General features: G+C 51.4%; 2 protein-coding genes across 3 annotated transcripts in view; one reads left to right on the plus strand and one right to left on the minus strand.

Moving 5' to 3' along the window:
- The window catches only part of MAP1LC3B (microtubule associated protein 1 light chain 3 beta), a 13761-nt gene extending 13130 nt beyond the window's left edge, over positions 1–631 (minus strand). The window contains exon 1 of the mRNA XM_035024639.1: positions 456–631. Within this exon, the coding sequence (XP_034880530.1) occupies positions 456–495 (40 nt within the window). The 5' untranslated portion in view covers positions 496–631. The remainder of the gene's footprint in view (positions 1–455) is intronic.
- Positions 632–7036: 6405 nt separating this feature from the next.
- The window catches only part of FBXO31 (F-box protein 31), a 41545-nt gene continuing 21862 nt past the window's right edge, over positions 7037–26719 (plus strand). The window contains exons 1-3 of one of the 2 annotated variants that reach the window (XM_035024641.1): positions 7037–7402; positions 18716–18787; positions 22075–22161. In XM_035024641.1, the coding sequence (XP_034880532.1) occupies positions 7054–7402; positions 18716–18787; positions 22075–22161 (508 nt within the window). In that variant the 5' untranslated portion in view covers positions 7037–7053. The remainder of the gene's footprint in view (positions 7403–18715; positions 18788–22074; positions 22162–26719) is intronic. The other variant, XM_035024642.1, reaches the window with a different exon arrangement.

Here is a 26719-nt window from a genome sequence, read left to right on the forward strand (position 1 = left end):
CCCTACGTCGCCCCCCGGCCCTACGTCGGCCCCCGGCCCCGACCCGGAGCGGGCGCACGGCCGCCCTCGCCCGAGACCCGGCCGACCGAGGGAGGGGACTGCCAGGGTCCGACCCCTCTCAGGCCCCGGCCCCCTCAGCCCCTCAGGCGCCCCCCGGCCCCGACACCGACCCCCTCAGCCCTCGGTCAACCCCGACCCTCCCCGCCCCCCGACTCCACAACGCCGTCGGCCCCGGCCCCTCAGCCCTCCCCCCGGTCCGCCGTCGCCATCCCCGGCCGCCTTAGGTCCCCGCCTCCGACGCTCCGGAGTCCCACCCCGTCCAGCCCCACAGGAAACCCCGTTCCCCCCTCAGCCCGCGTCGGCCCTCGCCCCGGCCGCCGCCGACCCCAGCCGCCCGGGGTCGCCGCTTCAGCGCCCCCTCCGGCGCGCGCACCCCCCCACGCCGCGGCACCCACCGAAGGTGCGGCGCTGCTTGAAGGTCTTCTCAGACGGCATGGCGCGGGCGGCGAAGCGGAGGCGGTGAGGCGGAGGGTCCCGGCTGCTGCAGGCGGTGGCGGCGGCAGCAGAAGCTCCTCGACTGTGGCGACAGCGACTTCCCTTGTGTCTCTTCAGCCCGCAGCTGCGTCAGGTGACCGGCGCGGCGTCCCGGGGGCGGGGCCAAGGCCGTTTGCCGCCGCCGCCGCCATGGCGGGCGTGGCGGAAGCGGGGCCGCGCGCGTGCGCAGCGAAGACCCCGCGGTGCGCAGGCGCGCGGGTCGGGTCGGGCCGGCCCGGGTGCCGGGGTCCAGGCGCGGCCGCAGGAGGGTGGGTGTGCCTCCCGCGCCGAAGTCCCGCGTGGTCCACCTCCTCCTGTTGACCCCGCGTCGCTTGTGTGCCGCCTCCGTGTGCCGATGGCCGAGAAAGCTCCGGCCCGAAAATACAGTCGGTGCGTGCTCCCGCCGCAGCGCCACGGGTCTGGGGGCTGCCGGTTGCTCGTCTAGAGTGGGTACCTGTCGCTGCTGTGTGTTTAGGGAACTGCGCGCATGTGGCCCCGGGGAGTTGGGGCGTGGCGGCCGCCCGCTCACACCCCCTCGGCCTCCCCGCCGCCGAGCATCCTCCCGAGCCTGAGTTCTCTGTGAACGGGCAGTAACATTGGAGGGTGTCAGGTGCTTGGAGAGGAGCCTGCAGACTGCAGATCGTTCGTTTACCGCACGTCCCCACGTCTACTGGACGTGCACCTGGGTGGACAGCGCTGCAGCCCTAGGCTGGGCTGCTTTGTAATACCTAATACTTTGAAACATCGCCATAGCTCCCCGACCTCTTACCCCTCTGTTTGTGGGAGCCTTTCTTATAGGATCGTTTGATAGAGTAATTGGGTTGTGCTGTATACATTATTAGGCAAACATACAAAACATGCTAAAATATATTCCTCAGAGTGGTTTCACTGTAGCTGGGACTTCTTTCCTTACAGAGAAGCCAAACATGTTGCAGATCCTTGTATAGTTATTCCCCCAGACCAGAACCATGATGTTAGCTGTAGCTCTTCATCCTGCTGTTCACTAGACAACAGTGCATTGTGCATGTGTCACTTTCTGTCAGGTGTTCTCCCCTCTTTGTAATCGTCATTTACCTTGAAAAACCTCTGAATCCACAGCACTTAAACATTCTCTCTGGTTTCAAAGTTCCAAAGGAAAGCTTCAAGCTCCAAGTGTACCATCTTGGCTGCTTTGTATTTATTCTGTGAAAATCGGAAAAAAATTTTTCATTCAGTGCTTGTTACGGAACTACCTTTTGCCAAACAAAATAATCAGGGTTGAAGTCTTAAAAGAGAGTGCGCGGGCACCTGGGTGGTTCAGTCGGTTGGCTGGGGGACTCCTGATTTTGTCTCAGGTCATGATCTTCTGGTTGTCAGATCCAGTGTCAGACTCCCTAAGCGGGAAGTCTGCTTGAGATTCTCTGATTCTCTCTCCCTCTGCCTCAGCTCCCTCTGCTCTAGCATCCCCTGCTCTTTCTCTCTTTCTCTAAAATAAATCAGTAAACCTAAAAAAAAAAAAAAAAAAAAAAAAAGGCTGTGGACTGTTTGCTGCTTTCTTTTCTGGAGGGTTTTTTTTTTTTTTTATTGATTGGTGAGCTGCGTTCTTGGCTTAATTGCTATTTTGTAAGAAATGGACTTTTTGTTCTCTTGCTGGACAACTGTTCCAAATGCAAGAGGGAAAAAAAAAATCAATTATCTGGCATATGGAGGTTGGGGGAAGGGAAGGAGAGTTTCATATTTCCCTAGTCCCTTAGGCATCCATAAAGCTTTACCAAATTACCCCAGGCCTTGGGTTCACAGCCACAGAGGGATAGGCTTCAAGGGCTGTGCTAGTGATGGGACAGGATCACTATGATTTTTAAGTACTGAAGTCCACATTAACAGTGACTGCCAAAATCTTCCCCTAACCTTGAATTCCTACTTGCATCTAAAACCACACCTCCTGGGGTGCCTGCGTGGCTCAGATGGTTGGGCGTCTGCCTTCGGCTCAGGTCATGATCCTGGGGTCCTGGGATCGAGCCCCACATCGAGCCCCACATCGAGCCCCACATCGGGCTCCTGGCTCAGCGGGAAGCCTGCTCCTGCCTCTCCCACTGCTCATGCTCTCTCTCTCTCTCTGTGTCTCAAATGAATAAATAAAATCTTTAAAAAAAATAATAAAATAAAATAAAACCACATCTCCCTATGTGTTTCTCAGGAAATCATCCAAGGCTGTGGGCATGTAAAGGTGTCTCATAAGGATAATCTCCATGTAAGAATAGCATATTCATAATATATAAATTATATCTAAAATTTATTAACTTATATTAACATACAAAGAAGTAACTTAGAAAAATTTCATGTGCCCTCAGATTGCAGTTTAATAGAAGGCTGAGGTAGTGAACAATTTTCAGAGTGGCAAATTAATATTCATGAATTATTTTAAGCTAGTTAATATAAGCATAGCATGATTTATTTTTAAGTGAATAACAAATATTACTGTTCCTTAAAATAATCCATATAAAGTAGAAAAGCAAGAACACATCTTTCAAATTTATTAAATGTTTTCTCCAGGAATCTCATGGTGACTTTAAACTATCAAACTATTACTCTAGAAAGCCAGGTGGTATTTTAAATAACTCGACCCTCTTCCCTTTTCCATAATATGAAATGACCATAATTGTGAAGAAAATAAGGTAACCACTAAAAATTGAACACAACGCCCCCAGCATTAGTAAGGTGACATGGTTGTAAATCATACTGTCTAGCTATTTCTAAGAATCTGTTAAATGAGGCATGAAACATTAACCTGCAGTGCAGGACACATTGTTTTTGCCACACACAACATGGAGGACAAGTCAAACCAAGAAGTTGTTCAGGTCCCCAGGCCGGCCTGTCCTGTCCCACCTCTCCTCTTTCTGATTGGAAGAGATAGTCCAGCCCCGAGGATGTCTGGGCAACTATTGGCCTGCTGTCCTATCATTCCTGTGTCATCTCTTTGCTCTTTGGAACAAGTAAACAAACAAGTATTGCTCAAGAGTGGCCGCAGGCACTATTCTCAGAAAGGATTTAGTCAGGAGGATTTTGAAGTTGACCCTCAATAGGTTACAGTGTTTAGGAGTGTCTTCGCTTGCTCCTCGGAGGTACGATCAGCAGCTGGGAGGGGCACCGTTTTTCAGCGCTTCCTCTCGCCATGAAGCTGTGTCTGGTGGACAACTTCAGAAATCTGCAAGCGAGCGCATGCGGGAAAGCCGTCACAAATCACTCACATAATCTAACATTATTTCTGAAATGAGCATGAGCAGCTATTTTGGCGTTCCACAGGTTTTTTTGTTTGTTTAATTCTAAGCAAATTCTCAAGGATTGCTTTTTTTCCCTTTTTCTTTCTTTTTTTGCCCATATATGGGACTGTTAAGGGAGGCATCTCTTGGGAGTCTATGGGCCCTCTTGTTTGGCCTTTGAATATTTTTCTTTTTTTCCATTACCTTGGCTGTTTCTTCTGAGCAGTGGGTAAGATGCCACTTTTCACATCTGGACTGTGAGAACTAGAATGGGTAAAGTTAACAGTTTACTCAGGTCCAAGAAATACTAGTTTCTGGGACTTCTAGGGAACCAACAGAAAAATATCCTGCCCTGTAATTTGCTTATCTCCTTAGATGTTATCGGTTCTCCATAACAAAGAGTTAATTATTATAGTCTCATCTAGCGTTAAAACAAATGATCTCTTTTATCAACCATATCCTCCTTAGTGTACTTTGTATGGGATACGTTATATATAAGGGACTATAAAAGCATTCAGGACACACAAAGCTTTCAGGATTCAGTGTGTAATAATTATCTGCTACCCGAGACCTTTCCCCTTGGGTTCCTTCCTGACAACAGGGGTTACCCATGCTCCCACAGCTATGTTTCTTTCTATTCTGGTTAGCACTAATTCAATCCTTCCATATCCTGGGGTGGGTTATTGTACACAGCCTTCTGTTATTCCTGCCCTCAAGGATATACGGATATAGATAGGTCTTCCTAACTGTTGGATAGTTGCATAATCCAAACTATAAACAGAATAGTTTAACCATTTGGGGAAGTCTGGGTGGCGATTAAGCATCTGCCTTCAACTCAGGTTGTGATCCAGATCCCAGGGTCCTGGGGTCAAGCCCTGAGTCCAGCTCCCTGCTTGCCTGGGGAGCCTGTTTCTCCCTCTCCCTCTGCCTCTCCCCTTGCTTGTGCTCTCTCTCTCTCTCTCTCTCTCTCCCCCTCCCTCTCATGAATAAATAGGATCTTAAAAAAAAAATAGTTTAACCATTCTTCTGACAAAAATTTAACCAAATTATTTTGTACATGAATACAAGTCTAAGCTCCTCTGGGAGAAAATTGCCTACTGGGGGGTAGACAGATTTAGAAACAAAACAAAACAAAAATGTAACAGGGGCAAGGATTATATTTTAGAACCTATGGATCCATGCAGAACATAGCACATAGGCTAGTTGGGCATTCTGCAAAAATTTATCACATTAGTTCAGGCATTTTTGCTTGCTGAAATACTTCCCAGCTTGGATTATAATGCTGATCCACCAGGCTTCTCTAAATCTGTTTGGTTCATATTTCTCACTTTTTAGTCTTTTAGCCAGTTTTTTTTTTCATTCAACATTGAGTCAGTAAACACTCATTGACTGCATGATGTGTGTTAGCATATTTACCACCTGACAAGAGATACATCTAGGGAGATTGGTACAAAGGCAGCAAGTGTTTATAATAAATGTGATGGTGCTGTGAAAAGGGGAACATCCTTCCTTGGAGATGCTATTTGGGGACAAGCAGGAAGGGGGTTGGCTCTTTAATGGCACGGAGTGAGGAGATGGGTCTTCCTGGCAGAGGAGACCACTTGAGCAAAGTCAAGAGATGTGACTAGGCTGATGGATGACCTTTGGATTATCAGGTGGCTCCTCTGGAGAGATGGCCAGGAGGCTAGACTGGGCAAGTATGTGTGATGTGATAAGGAGTCAGTGGGGCCATTAAATACCTTTAAATAGGTGAGTGCCACAGTGAGTCTGATTTTGCTCATGTGTTACTATCTGCAGGAGAGTTGTGAAACCAGCATGGAGGCTGGACTGAAAAGCCGGCTGGGGCAGCGAGGTCAGTTAGCTGTTGTTTTTCAATTGTGTGGACCTAAGTGGGTCAAGATTTAATTTAGGACATACCGTTTTGTTATTTTTGTTAGAGATTCGCTTCCCCGATTACCGGATTCCCTCTCTCCCACCTTGAGACCTCCCTACAGAGGCGGTAGTGAATAGTGAGGAATTTGTGGGAACTGGCAGGGTCATTAATTTTCTATCTGATTAGCAAGATCACCCTTGCCCAGAAACACTGAGCCGGCCAGGGCATTCTAGGCTTCCCTTTAGACTGGGCAATTCCTCCAGCGCTTCAGGGCTGTGTTGTAGAGAGGTTCCTGTAACCACACCCACAGTCAGGGGCCTGACTCTCTGGAAACAACTAATTAACTACAGTTTCTTGTTGTTGTGAGCTATTTAAGGTAAGCCACAGTCACGAGATGGCTTTACACATTTCTCCAGTTGGGCCCCACCTTCTAGAACACATGTGCCCCGGGGCACAGTAAACAAGGTAACTAGGGCAGAACCACAACATTAGTATGGACAACGCGGGAGCTGGTGTTTTGATCCGTCCGCTAGCATGATTTTTCTTTTCATTGCAGTAAGGGTGGAACTGAGTGAATGTCAGGTTTTAGATAAAAGAAAGGGGTCTGATAGGCATATGTCAGGGTTCTATTTGGCTTCCGTGGTTCGGAATGCTAGAGAAGTTTGCATCGCTCCACTGGCCACCTAATCACGCCTTACGCGGTCCTGGACGCCATCCTGGGGCAGTCCTTGGAGCCGTGGTGGTAGTCTTGGGACCTTCTCCGGAGGGGTGCTGGGGATTCGGGGGAGGGACTTTGGGGAGGCGGCTCCTTGGGACTGTTCTGGGAGGGAACCTCCAGGGGGTCCTCTGGGGCATTCTGGGGGGGATCCTCGGGGATGGTCCTCGGGGCGTCTTGGGGGTGTGAAGGAGGGGAGAACTTCCGGTGGGATCCTCAGGCCGTCCCAGGGGGGCTCTCGGGGGACAACCTCCTCGGGCCGTCCTGGCAGCGGCGGTCACGCCGGCCTGCGTCGCACGGCGCGGCGACCTCGGTTAGCGCAGTGGGGAGGGCGTCAGTTCGTACTCTGGAGGTGGAGAGCTGGGCCCTCGCGCGCGTCCACGGTCAGGAAGGGGCGCCATCGTGCCATTTTAAGCAGCATTCTTTTCCCGTGCTCCGTCCAGGCGCGGGATCCCGGGCCCGAGGCCCGAAGGCGTCAGGTGGTGGCTGGGCCGCGGGAAGCCCATAGGCCCACCCCGCCGCGGGCCGGTCCTGGTCCCTCGTGGTGGGCGGGGCCGAGAGGCGCGGGGGCGTGGCCGGAGGCCCCGGGGCGGGCCCGGCGCTCCCCGCCCGGCCCCCAGGGGCGGGGCTCGGCTCTCGGGCGGCGCGTGCGCATGGGCGGCGGCGGCGCGACGGCCGTCCCTCGCGCCGGCATGGCGGTGTGCGCTCGCCTCTGCGGCGTGGGCCCGTCGCGGGGCTGCCGGCGCCGCCAGCAGCGCCGGGGCCCGGCCGAGACTGCGGCGGCCGACAGCGAGCCGGACACGGACCCGGAGGAGGAGCGCATCGAGGCGGGCGCGGCGGCTCTGTCCGGGGCGCTGGGCGGCCGGGGCGCGGGCCCCCAGTCGCCCCCGCGCTGCTCGCTGCTGGAGCTGCCGCCGGAGCTCCTGGTGGAGATCTTCGCCTCGCTACCCGGCACCGACCTGCCCAGCCTGGCCCAGGTCTGCACCAAGTTCCGGCGCATCCTGCACACCGACACCATCTGGAGGCGGCGCTGCCGGGAGGGTGAGCGCGCAGGGGCGGGGGTCCGGGCGGGCGGGGGCGCCCCGGGGCTCCGGAAGGGGCCCGGCCTCGGGTCGGGGCCTCCGGGGGACGGTCCCGGCCGGGCGGGGGCGGTGATTCCGGGGGCCTCTCCCACAAGTCCGGGGCGCGGGGTCGGGAGACGTGGAGTCCCGGCTGCGCCGCGGGGCCGCGCGCTCTACCCGCTCTGGGGGAGCTCTGCGAGGGGAGGGGGTCCCCAGCCGCGGAGACTGGGCTGTGACTGCCCTGGGGCTGGGTTGAGGCCGCGGAGTGAGCTGACGCGAGTGGGCATCCTCCTCTGTCCTCAGGCCTCGGGAGGCGGAGCTGAGGGGAGCGGAATGGTTAGGGAGCCCAGGATTGTGGAGGGTCTCCTGAGGGGCGGGGGGAGCCGGGCACTGCCCGAGGGGGTTGAGTTCCCTGTCAGGGATGCTGGTGGCAGGAGTGAGGGTGGTGGACAGTTTTGTAACAAATCCCAGGGGGAAAGGTTTATACTTAGTCCGGCGTTCAAGGCTCTCTACGTTTAAACGTTGATAGATCCCCGGTGTTCCATGAGGCCTCCTATTTTGGTAAAAAGAATAGCTGGGAAACAAACCCAAACAATGCAGAACAGCAGCAAGAGGAAAGTAAAAATCGTCAGAGACCCCTGCAGTCAAAGATAACCCACTCTTAAAATTTTGGAACACGTCTCCATATGCACATGTAGAGTCCTGTACACATTTTTACTTAAACGGGATCATACCATATATATTCTTCCCCAGACAGTTTAGCATGAAAAAGCTTTGTGGGATTCCACTGCATACATCTGCCACCAGACCAGTTAGGCCCTTACCAACTGACTTTTGGGTTTGCAGTTTTTTCTTGTCATCAACAATGCTGTCAAGGCTGCCTTTGTGCGGTTTTGTACAAATTTGTGCTGTTTACTTCTGCCTTCTAGGACTTCTGAGATTATTTTCTTAGGGTGCACTTCCTCTGAGAGCAGGGTTGTGGGTAATAGGGTATGCGCATTGATGGTGTAGATGCCCATTGCCCAGCTGTTGGGAATTGCATCCCCAGAGAGGGTGCGTGAGAAGGCCTCTTTCCTCAGATGCTCCCCAACAAGGGCATCAGTCATCTTATCTCTGCAGTGAAGCTCAATGGTCAAGAGTCCGGAGTTTTAGTCAGCAGGCCAGGCTCAGTTTATGTGCTTTGAGATCTTGGACATGCTTCACCTTCCCAAGTATTTTTGGGAAGTGCTGCTTCTGTAGGGTCACTTGGGGATTAAATAAGATCATGCACATGAAGCTCTCACCCCCTAAATGGTATTGTTCTACTGTGAGCCATTTTGGCCATTTTATTTCATCTCTTGTGATTCCTTATTTGTGCGTTTTTGTTTATGTCTCTTAAAGCATCTGTTTTTGTCTTAAGACCTCTTTGAATATTAGCAGTATTAACCTTTTGTCATATATGTGGCAAGTGCATATCTTTTGACGTTTTAAAATAGAGGTAAAGAAAGTTCCACATTCTTTGTGAACTCTACCTTTTCATTTGCTTTGTTTTGCTTTTTGTACACCTGTAAGACCCAGATTCTTCACAGGTGTTCCATTGTGCTTTGAGAAGTTTCTCCATCAGTCAGCCAGAGGTCAGCCAGACCTGTGTGGTGGTTTCTGGTGGGTTTGTCTCTGGGGAACTGGAACTCATCTAGTTCAACTGTAGAAACAGAGTAACGACATTTATGTAATCAAAAAAACTTGAAGGTATGGTATGGATTAAAACTCACTGGGGTTAGAGTTCAGGGTGAATTCTTTAGAGTTGCTGATGGAAGTGCAGGAAGCCCTGATGAAGATGTAGAAGGAAGTTGGGGACAGACGCAGGACTGCAGTCCTTGCCTGCTGGGGCACTTCTCAGTTCCGCTTTCCTGGGGCAAGAGTCATTGTGACATTAGAAGCAAGGCATCTTCTCCACCAAGGCAGGCAGACATGCTAGGAAAGAAATTTAAAAAAAGAAAGAAAAGAAAGAAAGACAAAAATGGTAAAAGAGGCATTTTCCTAGTCACCCCCAGTAAATAACTGTTAATTCTTTTGTTATGTTTGCTTTTGATTCCTTTACCTTTTTAAATTTTTAACATTTTTAGGTTTTTTATGTTTTTAAAGATTTTATTTATATGAGAGAGAGAGAGCACGAGCAGGGGTAGAGGCAGAGGGAGAAGCAGACTGCCACTGAGCGAGGAGCCCCATGTGGGACTCCATCCTAGGACCCCAAGATCATGACCTGAGCCAAAGTCAGACGCTTAACTGACTGAGCCACCCAGGCGCCCCTTCTCTACCTTTTTTTTAAGGAAAACGTCTCAGCTGATACTTCTGACCAGCACTGCCCTTCTGATTCTAAGAACCAGCCTCTGTCGTGGGTTTAATTTACTTGTGTATACATATGCTTTTGTGTGTCCCCAAATAAAACATTTTGTGATGGTTTAATTTTTAGAAATATATCATACTGTAAGTCCTGTGCATCTGCTTTTTCCCCTTTTGAATTTGTGTTTTTAAGTTCTGTGTGAATACATTTAAGTCTGGTTCAGTCTTTTTAAATGCTGTGTGGTGGTTCATAATTTGAAGAGACCATGCTTTGTTCCTTCTCTTATTTTTATTTATGTATTTATTTAGTTATATACAGTGTACAGTGAACAATCTCCATGTCTGTTGAATGCAGATGGAATACATGCAGAAGTAGTGCTGCTGGGGTGGGGGGCGGTGGGCCGTGAGCCCTGCAGTTTCACTCGGTACTGCCCGGTTACTACGGCTGTGAATTTTAGCTGCTTACCCTCCTGACACTAAAGCATGAGCAGGTGAGTCACAAAAGGTGACATGCAGGTGTTCAGTACGCACCGTCTCACCACAAGGCAGTTGTCATTTCTGGTCCGGCTGCTCCGAATTATCCCATTTAATCCAGTATGTGCCAAATTCTCTCTACTCTGAATGATTCACCTTTAATTATTTTAATTTGCATGTGTTCGCTAACTGATGAGGATGCACACTTGGAAAATAACATTATTGGCGGTTTGGATTTTTCTTATTTGCTTATCCCTACTCCTTGCCCACTTTCTACCCTATTTTTTTTTTTTTCTTACTGATTTGTGGGTTTTATTTATTTAGTCTGGATAGATTTCTGTTTAATACATTTCAAGACATTTCTTTAATAGTCTATAGTGATAATGCTATTTAACTTCATTTGTAATGACTTTTGTGAAAGTTACAGTGTTAATCAAACTTACGTATTTTGGGTTTAAGTAATGATTTTCATCTGAAGGTCAGGAAGATGGTCGCTAGGTCTTCAGTTTCACTAGATCGTTCTGGTAGCCTTAATTTCCAGCTTATCTATGTCAAAAATTGGATGGCTGGCAATCCCGTATGGTATTCATAGATGTCTCATAGAGTTGGTCTCATTGTATATATAAGAACAGTCAGGTATGGGATGGGTCTGATCTTAGTTCTCTTAGCTTTCAAAGTTCATCTTTCCTGAACTAGACATTTGGTTAAGGTGAGTGTTGATACTGCCAAAGCCCCGAGTCCATTTAGGTAAAAACCAAAGCCCTCCCAGCCTTGGTGGGCAGGAGGCCGGATCTCAGGCTGGTTGAGGAGGTGAGTTGTCTTAGCCCCTCAGCTGTCCTAGAATGGAACCTCTGGGTCTGGTCCAGCTCTGATGGGTATAACGGTGGCTCCATTTTTTAGTGTCTTGGGAGGATGAGTGAGACTAATAAGTGAATTTGCATGTTTACATGTTTGCTTTCTGTCTTTTGATGATTGGATTTTCCAGAACAGAAAACAAGCAACAAAAATGGGAGTCGGAAAGAGAATGGCACACACCTGTGTTTTATTACTTCAAAGAATTTGGGGCCATGACTGACTTTCAGGGGGCAGACAATGCATGTGTGTTTAAGAGCCCTTCCTAAAATGATAGGATGAGTTTGTGGGGGTGGGGGGTAGCGCTAGAAACTTAAAAACGAGGTAGCTATATTTATAATGTTTGGTGAGAAGCTCACAATTTCCAGTGTCCTAACAATAAGTCAGTTATTTTTATAGAACTTTGGTCTTTTGCTGCATACTGGAGCTGTTGGGTTAAATATTTTCTAGTGGTATTTCTCTAGGCAGGTGGAAGAAGGTTGCTAGTGAGAAGCCAAGTCCATGCTCCTGATTTAGGGGCAAGCACAAAACAACTAGGTGATATTTATCCTTTTACAGGAAACAAACCGAACCAAGCCCAGCCCTCCAGGGCAGGCACAGGCCAGGGTGAGGGTAAACACTTTTTTTGATGCATCACTCTTTTGGCTGCCGGCCTCCTGCAGTTACTTGCATGTGGGGCTATAAATAAGTCATCATTTCTCAGACTTCTGAGGGTAGAAGCCAAGTGCGTTATTTTGCCTTTGACCCTGACAAGGCTTTTCTTCGTTAATACTTCACCATTTACTTGGTGAATTTTGAAGTGTACATTCAGACTGTAGTTCTAAATCAAAATATTCAAATAATAGCAAAAGACAAAATTAGAAACAAAGGAAATGCTCATACATGTATTTTCTCTTTCCACACTGAGCTTTAAATACTCAGACACGAGGATTTCATATTATTCAGTTCAGTACCTGTCGGTGTCTGGTTTTGAATTTATAATATATAATTTGCCCATTTCTTCCCTTGATGGTAAATTTTTTTGACACATAGAATGATATTTGTATAATATTTTGATTTGTTTTTTTAAGTCTAAAGTGGGTTTAAATTCCATCATAATTACAGCCCCCTTCCTGTACATGTAGCAGGATCTCAGAACTTGGAGGAAAACCTTCATCTTTTTCTTCTGCTTTGCCACTTGAAGGAACTGCAGTTCTGTTTTTTCAAGTTGAATCTCCTATGCTGCTTTATGGAGAAATCTCTTACTTTTCCTCAGCAAAGCAGGAAAGGGAAAAAGACAGTGGTGCCTCGTAGGGGAGCATTTTTCAGATTTCCTTAATTTCAGCCTTAAAAAAGTAAGCTGGAAAGTGAACCTGGTACCCAGAGAGCATCGAGTAAAGATTTCCCCCTGGCCATATTTAATTGGACAGACAGTGGTACCTTGCCAAAAAGAATGGATTAGTTGTTAGAGGACCAGGCACTGCCATTGTCACTGTTTTCATAAGGTGATTACGTAATGCATTTGAGGCTCTGGGTTTGTCTTTCTGGCTGGAAAGGGCGTGCAAACACAAGGGTGTCTTTGGGACTTTGCAGAGGAACAAGTCTCCTCTTGAAAACGAAGGCCCTTTCCCGAGATGGGCAGGGTTTGGAACACATGAGTCAGCATCCTTTGCCACCGATACCATCGCTGTCCACCCGGTGGCGATGGAGAGGCTGGTGAACCCGAGCCGGCCAGGCCTGCCGTGGGGTATGAGTGGAGGAGCCGGCAAGTGTCGGAAGTACTAGACAACGTCCAGGGCGAGACGATGGCAGAGTCAGGCTCACAGGCTTCTGTCCTGGTCTCCTCCATGGGTGGCGGGACAGTGGGACAGTCAGGAAGGGTGGGCGTCGGCAGGAACGGGTCTCCCTTGGCCAGCAGGTACCTGTCATGGGAGCTGGACTGGGCTCAGAGTCCTCCTGCTGGAAGAGGGCGCTTCTCACAGTATCCATTGGCACGGAGACTGTTTCTCTTCACGTGGCCTGAATTCGTTGAGAACAAGTCACATTAATCTTGTAGGCGGTTCCAGCCATCCTGGGGAACTGTTAAGCCTCCCAAATAGTCCAGGTGTTTAGTAGGAGACACTTGTGGGCTGTGTCCAGGTTCTGAGTTATACATTCTTCCATCCTAAGATGAGGTGGCTGCAGAGTGTTTTTCCAGATCTGCTACATTATTTAAAAAAAAAAAAGGCATTTCATGCAGTTACAGTAATAGCTAAGTAGAGCAGTGTGCTGGAGAAGCCCAGGGGTTTAAGTCACTGCTCTGTTGTTGGAGGGCATTCTTGGGTTTTGGCACCCAGTGGCTGTGCCGGGAAACCTGGGGACTGGTTGCCTGACCCCTCCATCCCGCTTGGTGGAGGTCCCCTCCCCCAAGAGCCCCAGCCCCTGCCTTTGACTTCTTTTTTAGCCTCAGAAGTAAAAGTGTGAACCATATTTTATTAAGGAGTATAATTATCCCCTAATTTAGTGCAAACAAAAATCAATTTTTCTGATCAAACTGCCTTTTAGTTTTATTTAGAGAACTGTGTGCGTGCACAGCAGGTAGGAAAGAAGCCTCTGGTGCCCACTCCAGCTCTTCTTCTCTCGCTCCCTCCTGCTTGCCTGGTACCACGTCTGGGTCACACTATCCTCTCCTCCTGCCTCTGACTTACGTAGTGGTACAGTGGCCTCCCTGTACCCCCCTCCCCCCCCCGCCACCTGCACTTCCTGGTACATCTCTGCTGGCGGGCCCACAGGTTAATAGTCTGCGCTGGAGCCTCTCCATACCTAAGACTCTTGTGGACTCCCTTCTCCGCCACCCGGCTGCTTTCAGGGCTGGGAGAGAACCCCCCTTTCCAGATGGATCTCGTCTGCCCCCAGACTCTGCAGGTGGTGTCTTAGTGCCGTGCCTGTCCAGCCTGGCAGAGCTCCCTCCTCATGGCATTGACTGGGAGAATGAGACGAGGTCCCCGCTGTGTCAGCCTTCCGGTACCGACACAGTGCCCCGAAGAACGGCACTCACTTTCTTTGTCACATTCTGCTCCGACGTGCGTGCGCATCTCAGCCCTGACTGCCACGGCTGCCATGTCCCTGAATCTCCACCTTCTCCTCTGGGGCAGGGGCCTCGAGAAGCAGAGCTGTGTCTCCTGGGTTCTCCTGCAGCGGGGGGGGGGCAGAGAGAGAAAACCTCTAACCTCCTACTCTAGAGACTGACCAGAGTTAGTGCATGTTCAGAAATGTGCTGTGGGGACAGGACGTTTTTGGTAAAGTCCATCACGCAGCCCTGAGCTCATCAGACAGGAAAGAGTGTAGAGCGCTTGGCAGCCCCGGGCAGTTAGGTCACAGGAGGCTGCCGCTTACGTGTTGACTTGACTCTGCCAAAGTACTAGGCTGTTCTTCCCTCCTGGCAAAACATTTTTCAAATAGCTTTTTGGAAATTTTCTGATTGGAGTATTTGAAGTGGCAATTTAATTTTTTTATTATGGTAACATATACATACAACAAAAATTACCATTTGGACTATTTTTAATTGTACAGCTCTGTGGCGTTCAGTAGTTCAGTACGTTCACATTGTTGTGCAAACACCCCCCCGTCCCCCGCCCCCCGCCCCCCGCCCCCGGCCGCCTCCAGCCCTTGTTCATCTTTCGCACCTGCAGCTCTGTCCCTTTACACACCAGCTGCCCTCCCTCCATCCAGCAGCCACCATCCTGTCTGTCTCTGGGAGTCTGACTGTCCAGGTACGTCATGGAAGTGCAATCATACAGTATATTTGTTTTTTCGGGGACTGGCTTATTTCCCTGAGCATGATGTCCCTAAGGATCATCCATACTGCAGCAGGTGACAGAGTTTACTTCCTTTTGAAGGCTGAATAGCATTCCAGAGAGTGGATGGACCATGTGGTGTTGATGTGCTCATCTGCCCGCGGATACTTGTGTTGCTTCCATCTCTTGGATGTTGTGAGGAGTGCTGTAGTGAGCCCGGGTGTAGAAGTATCTGAGCCCCGGCTTTCAGTGCTTTGGGGGCTGTACCCATAAGTAGAATGACAGCTGGGTCATAGGGTGATTCTGTGTCCCCATTCTGGTCTCCACAGCATGACCATTTCATTTTATAAATTCCCTCAAGTCTGGCTGACCCATGTTTCTCCCTTCCCAGCTTTTTGTTTTGTTTTGTTTTTGCTATCTTTGGAGTAAATACTTTCAAAAAAGAATTGCTTAAGCTCCTTTATATAAAAGATTAGCAAGGAATTTTTTTTTTTTTTTTTTTTAATTCATGAGAGACAGAGCGAGAGAGGAAGGCAGAGGGAGAAACAGGCTCCCAAGGAGCAGGGAGCCTGATGCGGGACTCGATCCCAGGACCCTGAGATCATGACCTGAGCCGAAGGCAGACGCTTAACCATCTGAGCCACCCAGGCGCCCCCAATTTTTTTTTTTTTTGAAGTTTTTATTACTTAATCTCTACACCCATCATGGGGCCTGAACTCACGACCCTGAGATCAGGAGTCACATGCTCCACCGAATGAGCTAGCTGGACGCCCCACCAAGGAAATTCTTTGAATCGACAGCCGGTACCACCAAATCCAGTGTTGGATTGAGAAGCACCTGTAGGCGGCGTGGGTGGTGTGCTCGCTTGCAGTCAGTGGGGACAGGACCTGTGACAAAGGGTGGCGTTCACACTGGGTGGTTTTCTGGAAGGAAGGATACACGGTGCTGGTGAGTATACAGGCCTTCAAGCTATTTTAAGGGCAGTTTCCCTTGATGACTTATGGGAACGTTTGTAGAACAATCAGAGGATGTGGCATTGTTCTTAGCCCCTCTTTAAAAAAAAAGATTTTCCCATCAGGTGGAAAATACCAGACAATTCTTGTAGGAATGATTGGGTCAGAATAACATTATTCTGCCTTGGTGGATTTATTATGACCTTTTGGGAACATTAAGAAAAACCCACCAAGGATTGCTCTGTTTATTAGCACTACATCCTAATTTTGCTTTTCTTCTGATTGTTCATAGTGTTTCTGTGGATGCTTTATCTGCTTGTGCAACTTCATATCCTGTGCCGTATGCGCAATGCCATTTCTTGACACAGTGTGCAGAAATTTATTTGAGAGAAAGACTGAGAGAGAGAGAGAGCACAAACAGTGGGGAGGGGAAGAGGGAGAGGGAGAAGCAGACCTCCCCGCTGAGCAGGGAGCCCGATGCGGGGCTCGATCCCAGGACCCTGGGATCATGACCTGAGCCGAAGGCAGATGCTTAACGACGGTGCCACCCAGGCGCCCAATGTGCAGAAATTTATGATGAGGTGGCCATCCTGGCTAAAACCCTGGGAGCCATTCAGAAGCATTGTTTCTGTCAGGTTGGAGTGTGCGTTGGACTCTGATTCAAAAATCATAAGCCAGGTCACCAGCCTTCACAGCCTGGGCCTGGAGAAACACCTAAGCAGCAGTACCAATGCCTCAGAGAGGCCTGGCTGTGGACCTCCGGGGCCATCAGCCACAGGAGCGTACCTGAATGCATTTTCAGGGCTGTGCCTCGAGTCTAACCATTGGCACCGAGAGTCACAGTGTCTTGCCCACAGCACTACACACATTACAAAGAAGAAGACCCCTGCCCCCTGCGGTCACCCCACTTTGTCTCTGGGGCAGTAAGAGACTCATCCTTGTCTGTTATTGTAAGCACCGGTAGCATGCTGGAACCGAGAAACGGAGCTGTCCTTTCAAAACCACCCAGGAAACAAACCGACACGCCAATCCTGTTACGCGGTAACAATCTTGAAGTGCATTGTTTGCACAGGAGAAAGCCAAAGTGTGTGTACGGAGAGCCAAAGTAGTGACCGCTGACCGGGTTTTCAGGAGGAGCCACTTGGCCATCATGGGCATCATGGAGCCAGCAGGAGATGGTGAAGAGAGTTTTCTATAGCGTTTATATTGAGAGTGTGGTAGACCGGTTGTCAGTGTGTTCTGCCCACCAGGGTGAGGGTGGGCCATTCAGCTGGTGCATGGGGAGAGCAGGGGTTTGGACAAGCTGTGGTCTCTGAGATGCTGGGGACCCCGTTGCATGCGGGTGTTCCTGTGTCCCTGCCCTGGATGCATGGACAGCATATTTCATCTGTCTGTCCTCATAGGCTCCTAAGACTTGCATTATCCTCCAGAATGGAGTCCACATTCTTCTTGGCAGCAGGATAAAACATATGCTTTTTATTTTTTTGCCTGATAGTGAGCAAGGCCGTGATTTACATCTTAGAGGAGTGTTTGACTTCATGTCTGTTCATCAGCAGAGGAGGTAGGGAAAAGCGGGGCTCCCCTGGGCAGGCCCTGTCGGGAGGGACATTGCCGAGTAGCTGCCTTGCCCTAAATACCTTCTCTCCTCTGTGCATCTGGAGCTTTGCTTTGTGCACTATTGGAATCCTATCTACCTTCGTAGAAGCGTTTGGGCCGATATCATCCATTCTGGTGAACAGACCAGACCAGACCCCATCAGGAGTGACATGATGAGGGGATGGCACTTGGCCAGTGCTGGCCACACTGCATGAGTCCATGTTTCAGACGGACTGCTGAGCTGCCAACCTTGCCCAGCCTTGGCGTCCCTTCCTGTGATGGGCACATAGTGCTGGCCACAGAGGTGGCTGTCCGTGATGCCCCAGCTGAATGACTGTACCCGGGATGACACAGAGAGTCCTGGTGGGGCTCTGTGAGGACTTGGGCAGCAGGGGTGCTGAGCACGCTTCTTCCTGCCCGGGCTCTGCTCACCACCATGAGGCGCCCCATCCAGGCTTCGGCTCTGGGTCCTGCACCACCAGCTGTGCTCCTTTGTGCAGGCCCCGGGCCTCTCTGTGCATGTTTTCTCCCCGCCGAAATGGATGAGACGGTAGCAGCTCTCTCAGGCCTGCTAGCAGGGCCGAATACAGTGGTGCCTGGCCCGCACAGAGGTGGATACCAGGGCAGGCTCTTGCCTCCCGGCAGTTCTGGATTCGTGGGGATTCGTTCCCTACGGTGCTTTCCTTGCACAGCCTTGCCGGGACCTGACCTGAAGGACCCAAGGTTTCAGCTGGGAGGCTGGGGTGGGTGACTTGGAAACGTGGGAGGAGGAAGCACGAGGGTGCCGTCAGCCAGGTGAGGACGGGGACGGGGAGGCAGGGAGGGCATCCAGGATCTCCATCGCTGGCTGGGGTCTGGGGGCCTGGTGCCAAAGGCATGTGGCACAGCTCCTCCTTCCAGGCCCTCGTCTAGGCTCTCACTGGGGTCTCCCCTCATGGGCCGTGGCTTTGTTTAATAGAACCGGTGGTATGGTGAGCCACAGTGTGGGTTCAGCGGGCCTTCGTGTGACCCTGACACCAAGGACGATCTCATTTCCATGGGAACGAGCTGTTTCCAGGCCACTGGGGATTGTCTAATTTGGGGTTTGTGCAATTAGGCTTCTAGAGTTTATCAGGATAGACAGCGCGGATTGTTGCTTTGTCAAGTGTGGTCTAAGCAGAAAAATGGCTTCATCAGTGAGTGTGGGTGCCGACCAAGTGTGGAACAGCGAGGGTCGGACTCCACCTTGGAAGACAGGGCCAAGGCTTCGGCGTGCACCTTCCCTCCCTGCGCTCAGTCTGTCTGTTTCTGCAGCCTTGTGACTTCTTGACTGTGATCTCCAGCAAATGTTTCTTGTTGCAGAGTATGGCGTTTGCGAGAACCTGCGGAAGCTGGACATCACGGGCGTGTCTTGTAGAGACGTCTATGCCAAGCGTAAGTGAACCTGTTGCCGGCCACGGTCCCCTTCGTTCCAGATGCAGATGCAGAGTGAGCACCCTTGATAGGAGTGCGGAGAGTGTGACCCACAGCCCACAGTCCCCTCCCGGACACTCTCTGAGAGTCGTACGTAGCTGGTGCTCCACGGACGGTGCTGGGAGCGGCAGCCCTGACCTGGGGGGTCTTTTCTTCATCTTTGGGGGTGTCAGCCTTATTTTTCAGCCCATCACAGATAATGGTGTCTTCTATTAGGCATGGAGAACCCTTAGATCTGAGAAACGTGGCTGTGTTGGGAACAACCCTGGGGTGCTTCCAGAGGTGTCCCCTTCCCTGGATCTGGGCCCACAGCCCGAGGGTCACGTGGACAGCAGCTTCACTGGGAAGTGTGGCCACTCCCCGGGCTTCCTCGGCCACCTGCCTGCAGCCCCACATCAGGCTCCCCGTTCTGGGGCTCCGTCTACCCCGGAGCCTCGCGTCCCCATGTTGAGCCCCCCAGCCCCCATTTCCTGTTCTCCCCTCCTTTGCTTTCCAGAGTCACCAGTGACACGCCCTGTCTGAGTGCTCTGAGTCCCCCCAGCCCCAGGTGTCTTTCCTCGGTGCCCCTTAGCGTGAGGCCGTGAGGATCTCTGTTCACACTGACACCAGCCAGGAGCTGCAGGCCAGCACCGACCTGCAGGAAGCAGCCTGTGGGTTCACCCCTGGGTGCCCGCCTTGTTCAGTATTAGCGCCCCAGGGCTGGGGATCAAAGAACAGAGTAAGAGACAACGGTGACCAGTTCTCTCTGGCCTGAAGTTGACTGTTCACTGCTCTTAAAAGAACCTTAAGTGGACGCTTGGATGGCTCAGTTGGTTAAGTGTCTGCCTTTGGCTCAGGTCATGATCTCAGGGTCCTGGGATCGAGCCCCGCATCGGGCTCCCTGCTCAGCGGGGAGTCTGCTTCTGCCTTTGCTAATGCTTGCTCTCTCTAAATAAATGAATAAATAAACAAATAAATAAAATCTTAAAAAAAATAAAAAGACATTAAGGTTTCACCTTAAAACCATCTTGGTAGATTTTGGTTTTCACATTCTTTTGAAATGTTCTCCATTGAAAGCAGAGCAGGTGGTGCTCCTTCCTAAATGCCTCACCCGGGAGCGGTGGCCGTGGTCTGCATGGGACTCAGGACTGAGACAGAAGCGGGTCTCTGAGAGCCAGCCGAAGCCCTGGCAGCCCCTCCAGGGTATGGGGCACGCCGGCCGCTGCCTCTCTCCGTATCCCTCTTCTTAGTGGGTCTGTCACTCGGGTTCTCCCTCTGAGATGCCCCTCCTTCACATGGCCGCAGGGGAGCATGGGGTTTCCATGTAGGGCCGACTCTTGGGGAGACATGGGCAGTGCTCCCTCCTTGGAGGCGGCTGATTTTGCCATCCTGTCGGTTCCTTGCTCTGTCAGAGGCTTCTCCCCACACCCGAGATCCATGGCAGCTTGGGATTGTGCGGTGGTTGGTGTTCCGAGTTAGGATTCGCTCACATTGGGGAGCTCTCCTGTCAGCAGGCTGGAGGTTCCTCACGGACCTTCCTCTGGGGAGCCAGTCTGCTCACAACTAGCACAGCTCATGGGGGCTCAGCCATGCCCTCTGACGTACCACCTGCCTCTGGGAGCCCTCTGCCCTACCATGCCCAGCTCCCCGCTTTTCCCTCCTGAGGCTTTGGGCTTCATCCTTGCCCCAGCCACCATGCCCAGCTCGGCAGTTGCCTCCTGAGCCCTGTCTTTGGGACCCCAGTGCAAGGCTGGCTGCTCAGGACCTACCAGGTCCTTTTTCCCTGTGCGTGCTTGGACTTGCTTTCTTCTCTTGGCTCCGCTCCACCTTCCACCATCCCAGGGGACGTGGGTCTAGGGGGCCCTGGTAGCCACATGTCCAGAAAGCCTGATCCCTTCCTGTCTTCTCCTCTCCGCAGCCAGAGCAGTGCTGCTCTGAACCCTGCAAAGCCCAGATTCCAGAAGTAGAACGCCAGTCCTGCCGCCTGCCTCCCACCCTCCATTCTGTGGGTGCCCACATGGCCCTGGCTCCACCCTTGGTTCCTCCGTGCTTGCCCAGAGCTCAGTATCTTAAGTCCAACCAGAGCTTGGAATTGGAGGGACTTAGGCTGGCTCTCAGCATTGGTGTTCCGTCCACAACAATCTCCGTGTATGTGCACGTAAAACATAGGTGTTCTGGCTTTTCTGGACGGTCAGCTGGTTTCTAGGAGTATCTGCTATCAAGTTTTTATCAACGGACTCCTTGAATTTGTTAGGTCGTTGGACAATATCACCTGAACGCCACTTGAAGGCAGAGTTCTTTAGGAGTTTAGGAGTAAGCATTCCAAACAGCACCTGGAGGAAGGCAGGTGCTGACACCTGCCAGGTGTGGGGGCAGATGTGGGAATAAGGCCCCCACGGAGCTCAGCTCAGTTATGCTGTCCTGTGGAGCACAGGTGGGCAGGCAGGTGGGCAGTAACTGTGAGCAGCAGATGGTGTGGCCGGGGGTAAGCTGGGGGTGGGAGAGGGAGAAGGGACAGGCTTATCTGCGAGTCTGGAATGCTGGGGACATGGGCAGGCGCAGGAGGACATCTGGAGATTTCTTTTCACCGCTGAATCTTGACCCCTTAAAAATGGTTGCAAAATCGGGGGAATGATTACCTTATTCAGTGTCCAGAAGTGTTGCATCTGCCCCAGTAGAGCCAGCTTCAGTTTTCATGTTCACGATGCAGGAGCGGTGTTTTTGTGAATTTGCTCTGAAGGCCTTATTGAGGAGAAAATTACTTAGCTTCTGGAATGGGTTGTGGAGGAAAATCAAGTTTGGTTCCTGGCATAGACAGGTTCAGGAGGGAGGAGGCCTGAGTTAGGAGGTAGGCCAACATCGCCCTTAATCAGAAACAAAACACACATGCAGTAGAGATCGAGGAGAACGCCAGGTGTGCACCAGGCAAGGGAGAGATCGGACTCGGGCATAGGGGTTCTCTAAATGGTCCCCCAGATATCCCCCAACCACAGCCTCGGCTCTCCCACCTCCGTGTGCTCCTTTAATCTGTGGCCACCGAGAGAGGAGGGTCCCGAGATTGCCTGCCTTCATGAGTTTCTGGTGTGGCTCCACTGGTTAAAGGAAGACCCGTCACCCCTGGCAAACGCTTGCACCCTGAGTTTTCTGGGGGCTGAGTGTGTAATGGGAAGTGTCCGTTGTCAGGGAGGGAGGGTGTTGAGTCCTGGGAACTATTCATACTGTCCTGGAAGCAGAGCCATCTTTATCCTTTCCCTGCTGTGTCTGTTCAGGTATAAACCCTCGTGTGAAGTCGGGACGTTTCATGAAAATTCTTCCCGATTACGAGCACATGGAGTACAGAGATGTTTACACCTGCCGTACGTACCTCCTGCTGGCTTTGGCATTTGCGGGCGAGCACGGCTGAGAAGCTGCATGGAGAGGGACCTCTAACTCCGGGCACGAGGACTGCTTGGGTGTTAAGAGCGAGCTGCCCTCCTTGGCTTTTGCTGTTTTTTACCTTGGCTGTTTTCTGGGCTCGGCCACAGCCGAGGCCACACCTGAGCCGTGGCCCTGGGTCGGCTGCACACGTGGGCCGGGATTCCTCAGCAGCTTTGGGGTTTTTGGGTAGTACCAACAAGGCCACATTTTTTTTTTTTCTGTTAAAGATTTTATTTATTTGATAGAGAGAAAGACAGAGAGGGAACACAAGCAGGGGGAGTGCCAGAGGGAGAAGCAGGCCTCCCGCGGAGCAGGGAGCCCGATGTGGGGCTCGATCCCAGGACCCTGGGACCATGACCTGAGCCGAAGGCAGACGCTTAACGACTGAGCCACCCAGGCGCCCCTGTTGGTACACATTTTAATATTTGCTGTTTATTGAGGCTGAGGGGAGAGGACAGGGTAGAAGCCTTAAAACACTTCTGCTCCAAAATTAAATGTGTTTTGTTTCTAGATTTCATTAGTCACATCATTACAGCATATGTGAATTAAAAAAAAATCATACAGTGGACCCACACTGGGCAGAAGTGAGTAGAAGCACTGGATTATTTAGAACCGGATTCCCCTCCCGATTGGCATTACTTGTGTCTAGAAATTTCCCTGAGGCGTATTGCACACATCTCCGCTCTCTGTTCGGTTGAGCTGAGGTGGAAAGTGAATGTTGTCCAGAAGACATCACACATACCTGCTTGCACTAAAAGGCGTTTTTACGTTCCTAGAAGCACACGGCACCACTCCCTCGTTACTCCCACCCCTCTGAACCCTCCATGTGTCTGTGGCGCCTGCCTGGAGCAGACGTGCTCCTAAGTCTCGTAGATGCACAATTTCTAACAAAACCTATGGGAGCAGAGGAAATAGAGGCGCTTACGGGATCGTTCCTAACCCCTGTCAGACTGTGGACATGCAGCCGAAGTGTGTTTGCTGGTCCCATGGAGACCATCCTGGCGTCAGTGCAGAGATGCGTGGACTAAGTTAGCCTGCTTCTGGGTGTGTGCAAGGTCTGGGCACGGCTCCTGACAATGCCCACCTTGTTCATGTCATCAGGCCCAGAGCTGAACTGCTGGAGTGGAGACCGGTGACCGCGGGGCTTGTTGGGAGTGTGAACAAGCAGGCGTGAGGAGCTGGCTGAGCTGTCAAGGGGGTCGGGTGGGTCAGGGGGAGTCAGAGGCATGAACTGGGTTCTTCCTGAACACTCTTGGAAGTTACCTCTAGCACATTTTGTCCTGGATTGACCCACCCCCCCGGTTAGCAGTCAGTCAGCAAAGGGGCCTCATCCAGCCCAACCTTCCAGAAATGTCCACTGTGATGACTGGCGTGTGAGGACCTTGGGACCTGGCACTGTTTCTGTCTCCCTTATCCACTTGCCCTATTCCTGGAGCTCTTGAGACCCCGTGTTCCCTGGTTCCCTGGTCTCTCTGGTCTCAGGCTCAGCAGCCTCAAGCCAAAGACACTGTCCCAGGGAGAGGCAGGTCAGCCCATCTAAAGCTAACCTTTGAGGAGCTTTGTGGCCCCACATGAGCTTCTTTGGCTGGGTCACTTTTGCCCCTTTTTTTTCTTTCTTTTTTTTTTTTAAAGATTTTTATTTATTTGACAGAGAGAGCACAAGCAGACGGAGAGAGAGGGAGAAGCAGGTTCCCTGCTGAGCAAGGAGCCTGATGTGGGACTCGATCCCAGGACCCTGGGATCATGACCTGGGCCGAAGGCAGCTGCTTAACCAACTGAGCCAGCCAGGCGTCCCGCCCCTTTTTTTTCTTATCAGGCTGCATGTTGTTGCCTGATACTCTTAGTAGTCCGTGTCTCTAAAGCGTGGGGAGCATCTCGGGGGAATGTGTTGTGTTAATGACATAGCTATTACGTGTCCTTGTGTGTGAATTGATAGTAACTGTCTTGAGGTTGCCATCTAGAATTCTGGTGGTGCTCCAGATAGTTCTGGTGGATACAGGGAGTTGGGTGGAGTGCTGGAGGGTGGGACATTGCGCACCACTGGTGAGGAGATGGGTAGGCCGCTTTGAATGCTGGGGCATAGGTGACAGGGTGTTTGGCTGCACAGGTAGAGTCTAATGGGAAGGCTCCTCCAGAGTCCATCTGCCAGGTGGGGCCAAGAACACACAAGGCGTCCTGAGGAAGGGGAGACCACTGGGAAGTCTAGAAACGGGCGGGTGCTCCTAGAGAGGGCAGAGGGCACCGGTGGGAAGTGCATCTGGGCGAGGGAGCCCACCTGCCAATTACTGGCCGAATTCTTGGAGCCTGTGGGATGGTGTTCCTGGTCCTGTTCTGGATGTTGATTCTGTATCCTACAACTTGACGCAAGGTGGGCATCCTGCCTTGTTCTGACCTTAGAGGGAAAGCTCTTAGCTTTTCCCCGTTGAGTATGGTGTTAGCGGGGCTTTCTCATATACGGCCTTTATTATGTTGCGGAATGTTCTTCTAGACATTTGTTGAGAGTTTTTTATTATAAGTAGATACTGAATTGTATCAAATGCTCTTTCTGCATCTATTGAGGACATATGATTTTTTTTTTTTTTTTAAAGATTTCATTTATCCATTTGTCAGAGAGAGAGAGAGAGTGTGCAACAGGCAGAGGGAAATGCAGGCTCCCCACTGAGCAGAGAGCCTGATGCGGGACTCTATCCCAGGACCCCAGGACCATGACCCGAGCCAAAGGCAGACACTTTTAACCGACTGAGCCACCCAGGCGTCCCTAGGACATACGATTTTTATCCTTCATTTTGTTAAGGTGCTGTTACTACATTGATTTGTGGACGTTGAACCATTTATCCCTGGGATAAATCCCATTTGATTGTGGTCAGTGATCCTTTTAATGTACTGTTGAGTGGGATCTGCTTGTATTTTGTTGAGGATTTTTGTATCTGCGTTCATCAGGGATTTTTTTTTTTTTTTAAAGATTTTTATTTATTTGACAGAGAGGGAGAGAGAGCACAAGTAGGCAGAGTGGCAGGCAGAGGGAGAGGGAGAAGCAGGCTCTCCACTGGGCAGGGAGCCCAACGCGGGGCTCGATCCGAGGACTCCGGGGTCACGACCTGAGCCGAAGGCAGCCGCTAAACCGACTGAGCCACCCAGGCGCCCCATCATCAGGGATACTGGCCTGTAGTTCTCTGTCCTTGTGGCCTCCTTGTTTTGGTAGTGGGGTCATTCTGGCCTGGTGAAATGAGTTTGGACATGTCTCCTCCTCTGATTTTGTTTTCATTTACCAGAAGCTACTAGCTAGTGGCAGGAGATACATTAGTTGCCTTTACGATAATCTTTTGGACAAGAGTCACGGGTGGGAACACCCATCACCCGAAACCCCGGCTCTGCAGCCTCAGATGTGGTGATTCAGGAACGACTGAGGGCCGTGCTGGTGGAGGGCTGGCTGTCCTGCGTGAGGGCCACAGCGGCTGCCCGCGGACCGCTGGGGAAGAGAGCCCCCTCCCAGCCCACGCTGCGCCGAGGACAGTCGGATCTTTTGGGTTTGCTGTTTGTTGTCTCATGTGCCAGGAGTTTCCTGCTTGCCTTCTTAAGTGGCCTTCCTGTTGGCGATGAGAATTCACTGGCACTGACTAGGATGGGGCGTTTTCCCACTAGCACTTGAGCTGAGAGGTCGCTTAGCCAGCTCAGATGATTTCCCCCATTTTGGGGAACAGGGGTGTCTTGAGCTGGGAATTTTTTCTGAATACGGCCACACTGACCTTGGGGACCAGTGGTGGGAGCAGCCTGTGAGCTGCCTTGTTTGGAATAAATACGAATTATTCTGAAAGGTCTGCGTCCTGCCTTGTGTGGCTGAAGCAGTGGTGTTTTCTCGATTGTCATGGATAACGGAATTCCCTCTTGTTGAGGCTCTCTCTGCCCCTGAACTGAAGTTCTGCAGAGTCCTAAAGCCCATGACAGTAAAGCACCTGAGGGGTCTAACACAGTTTCCTCCACGTCTCAGGTCCCCTGCCCAGTCTGTAACCTGATCCTGTTCTCTCCTGACCCGTGGTCAGCGGCTGTTTGCAAACATTGTGAGGAGGGCTCTGTGAGCTGGGGGTCTTCTGCAGGTGAGAAGCCCCTTTGGGTCTGGGGAGCGCCTTGCTCCAGGATGTCTCAGCCAGGCCCTTCCTCTACCCTTGCAGGGTCAGGCAGAAGGTGCAGTGGGAGCATGAGGGAAAATGCGTGAACATGTGCACACTCCTTGTATTGTTCAGGGGCTGGCGTTCCCAGCAGGGCCCCGGGCATTACAAGGTAACTCCGAACATGGCCCCGCTCCTGGTGTGGACACCCAGTGTTTGTGTGACTCAGGTGGGCACTTTCAGTCTGGAGGCACCCTGGGCTCATGCCGGACTCTGTTCTGGAAGCTTGTAGTTTTTAAAGTGTCCTAAAACACAGCCCTTACATTTGAATGAGGAAATGGCTTGTCCCGCCCAGGGGTTAGCCAGGGGTTACCTGCTTGCAGGTCGGCGG

The sequence above is a fragment of the Mirounga leonina genome, unplaced genomic scaffold (assembly GCF_011800145.1).
Source record: "Mirounga leonina isolate KUSES-001 unplaced genomic scaffold, KU_Mleo_1.0 Mir_180, whole genome shotgun sequence".
Lineage (NCBI taxonomy): Eukaryota > Metazoa > Chordata > Mammalia > Carnivora > Phocidae > Mirounga > Mirounga leonina.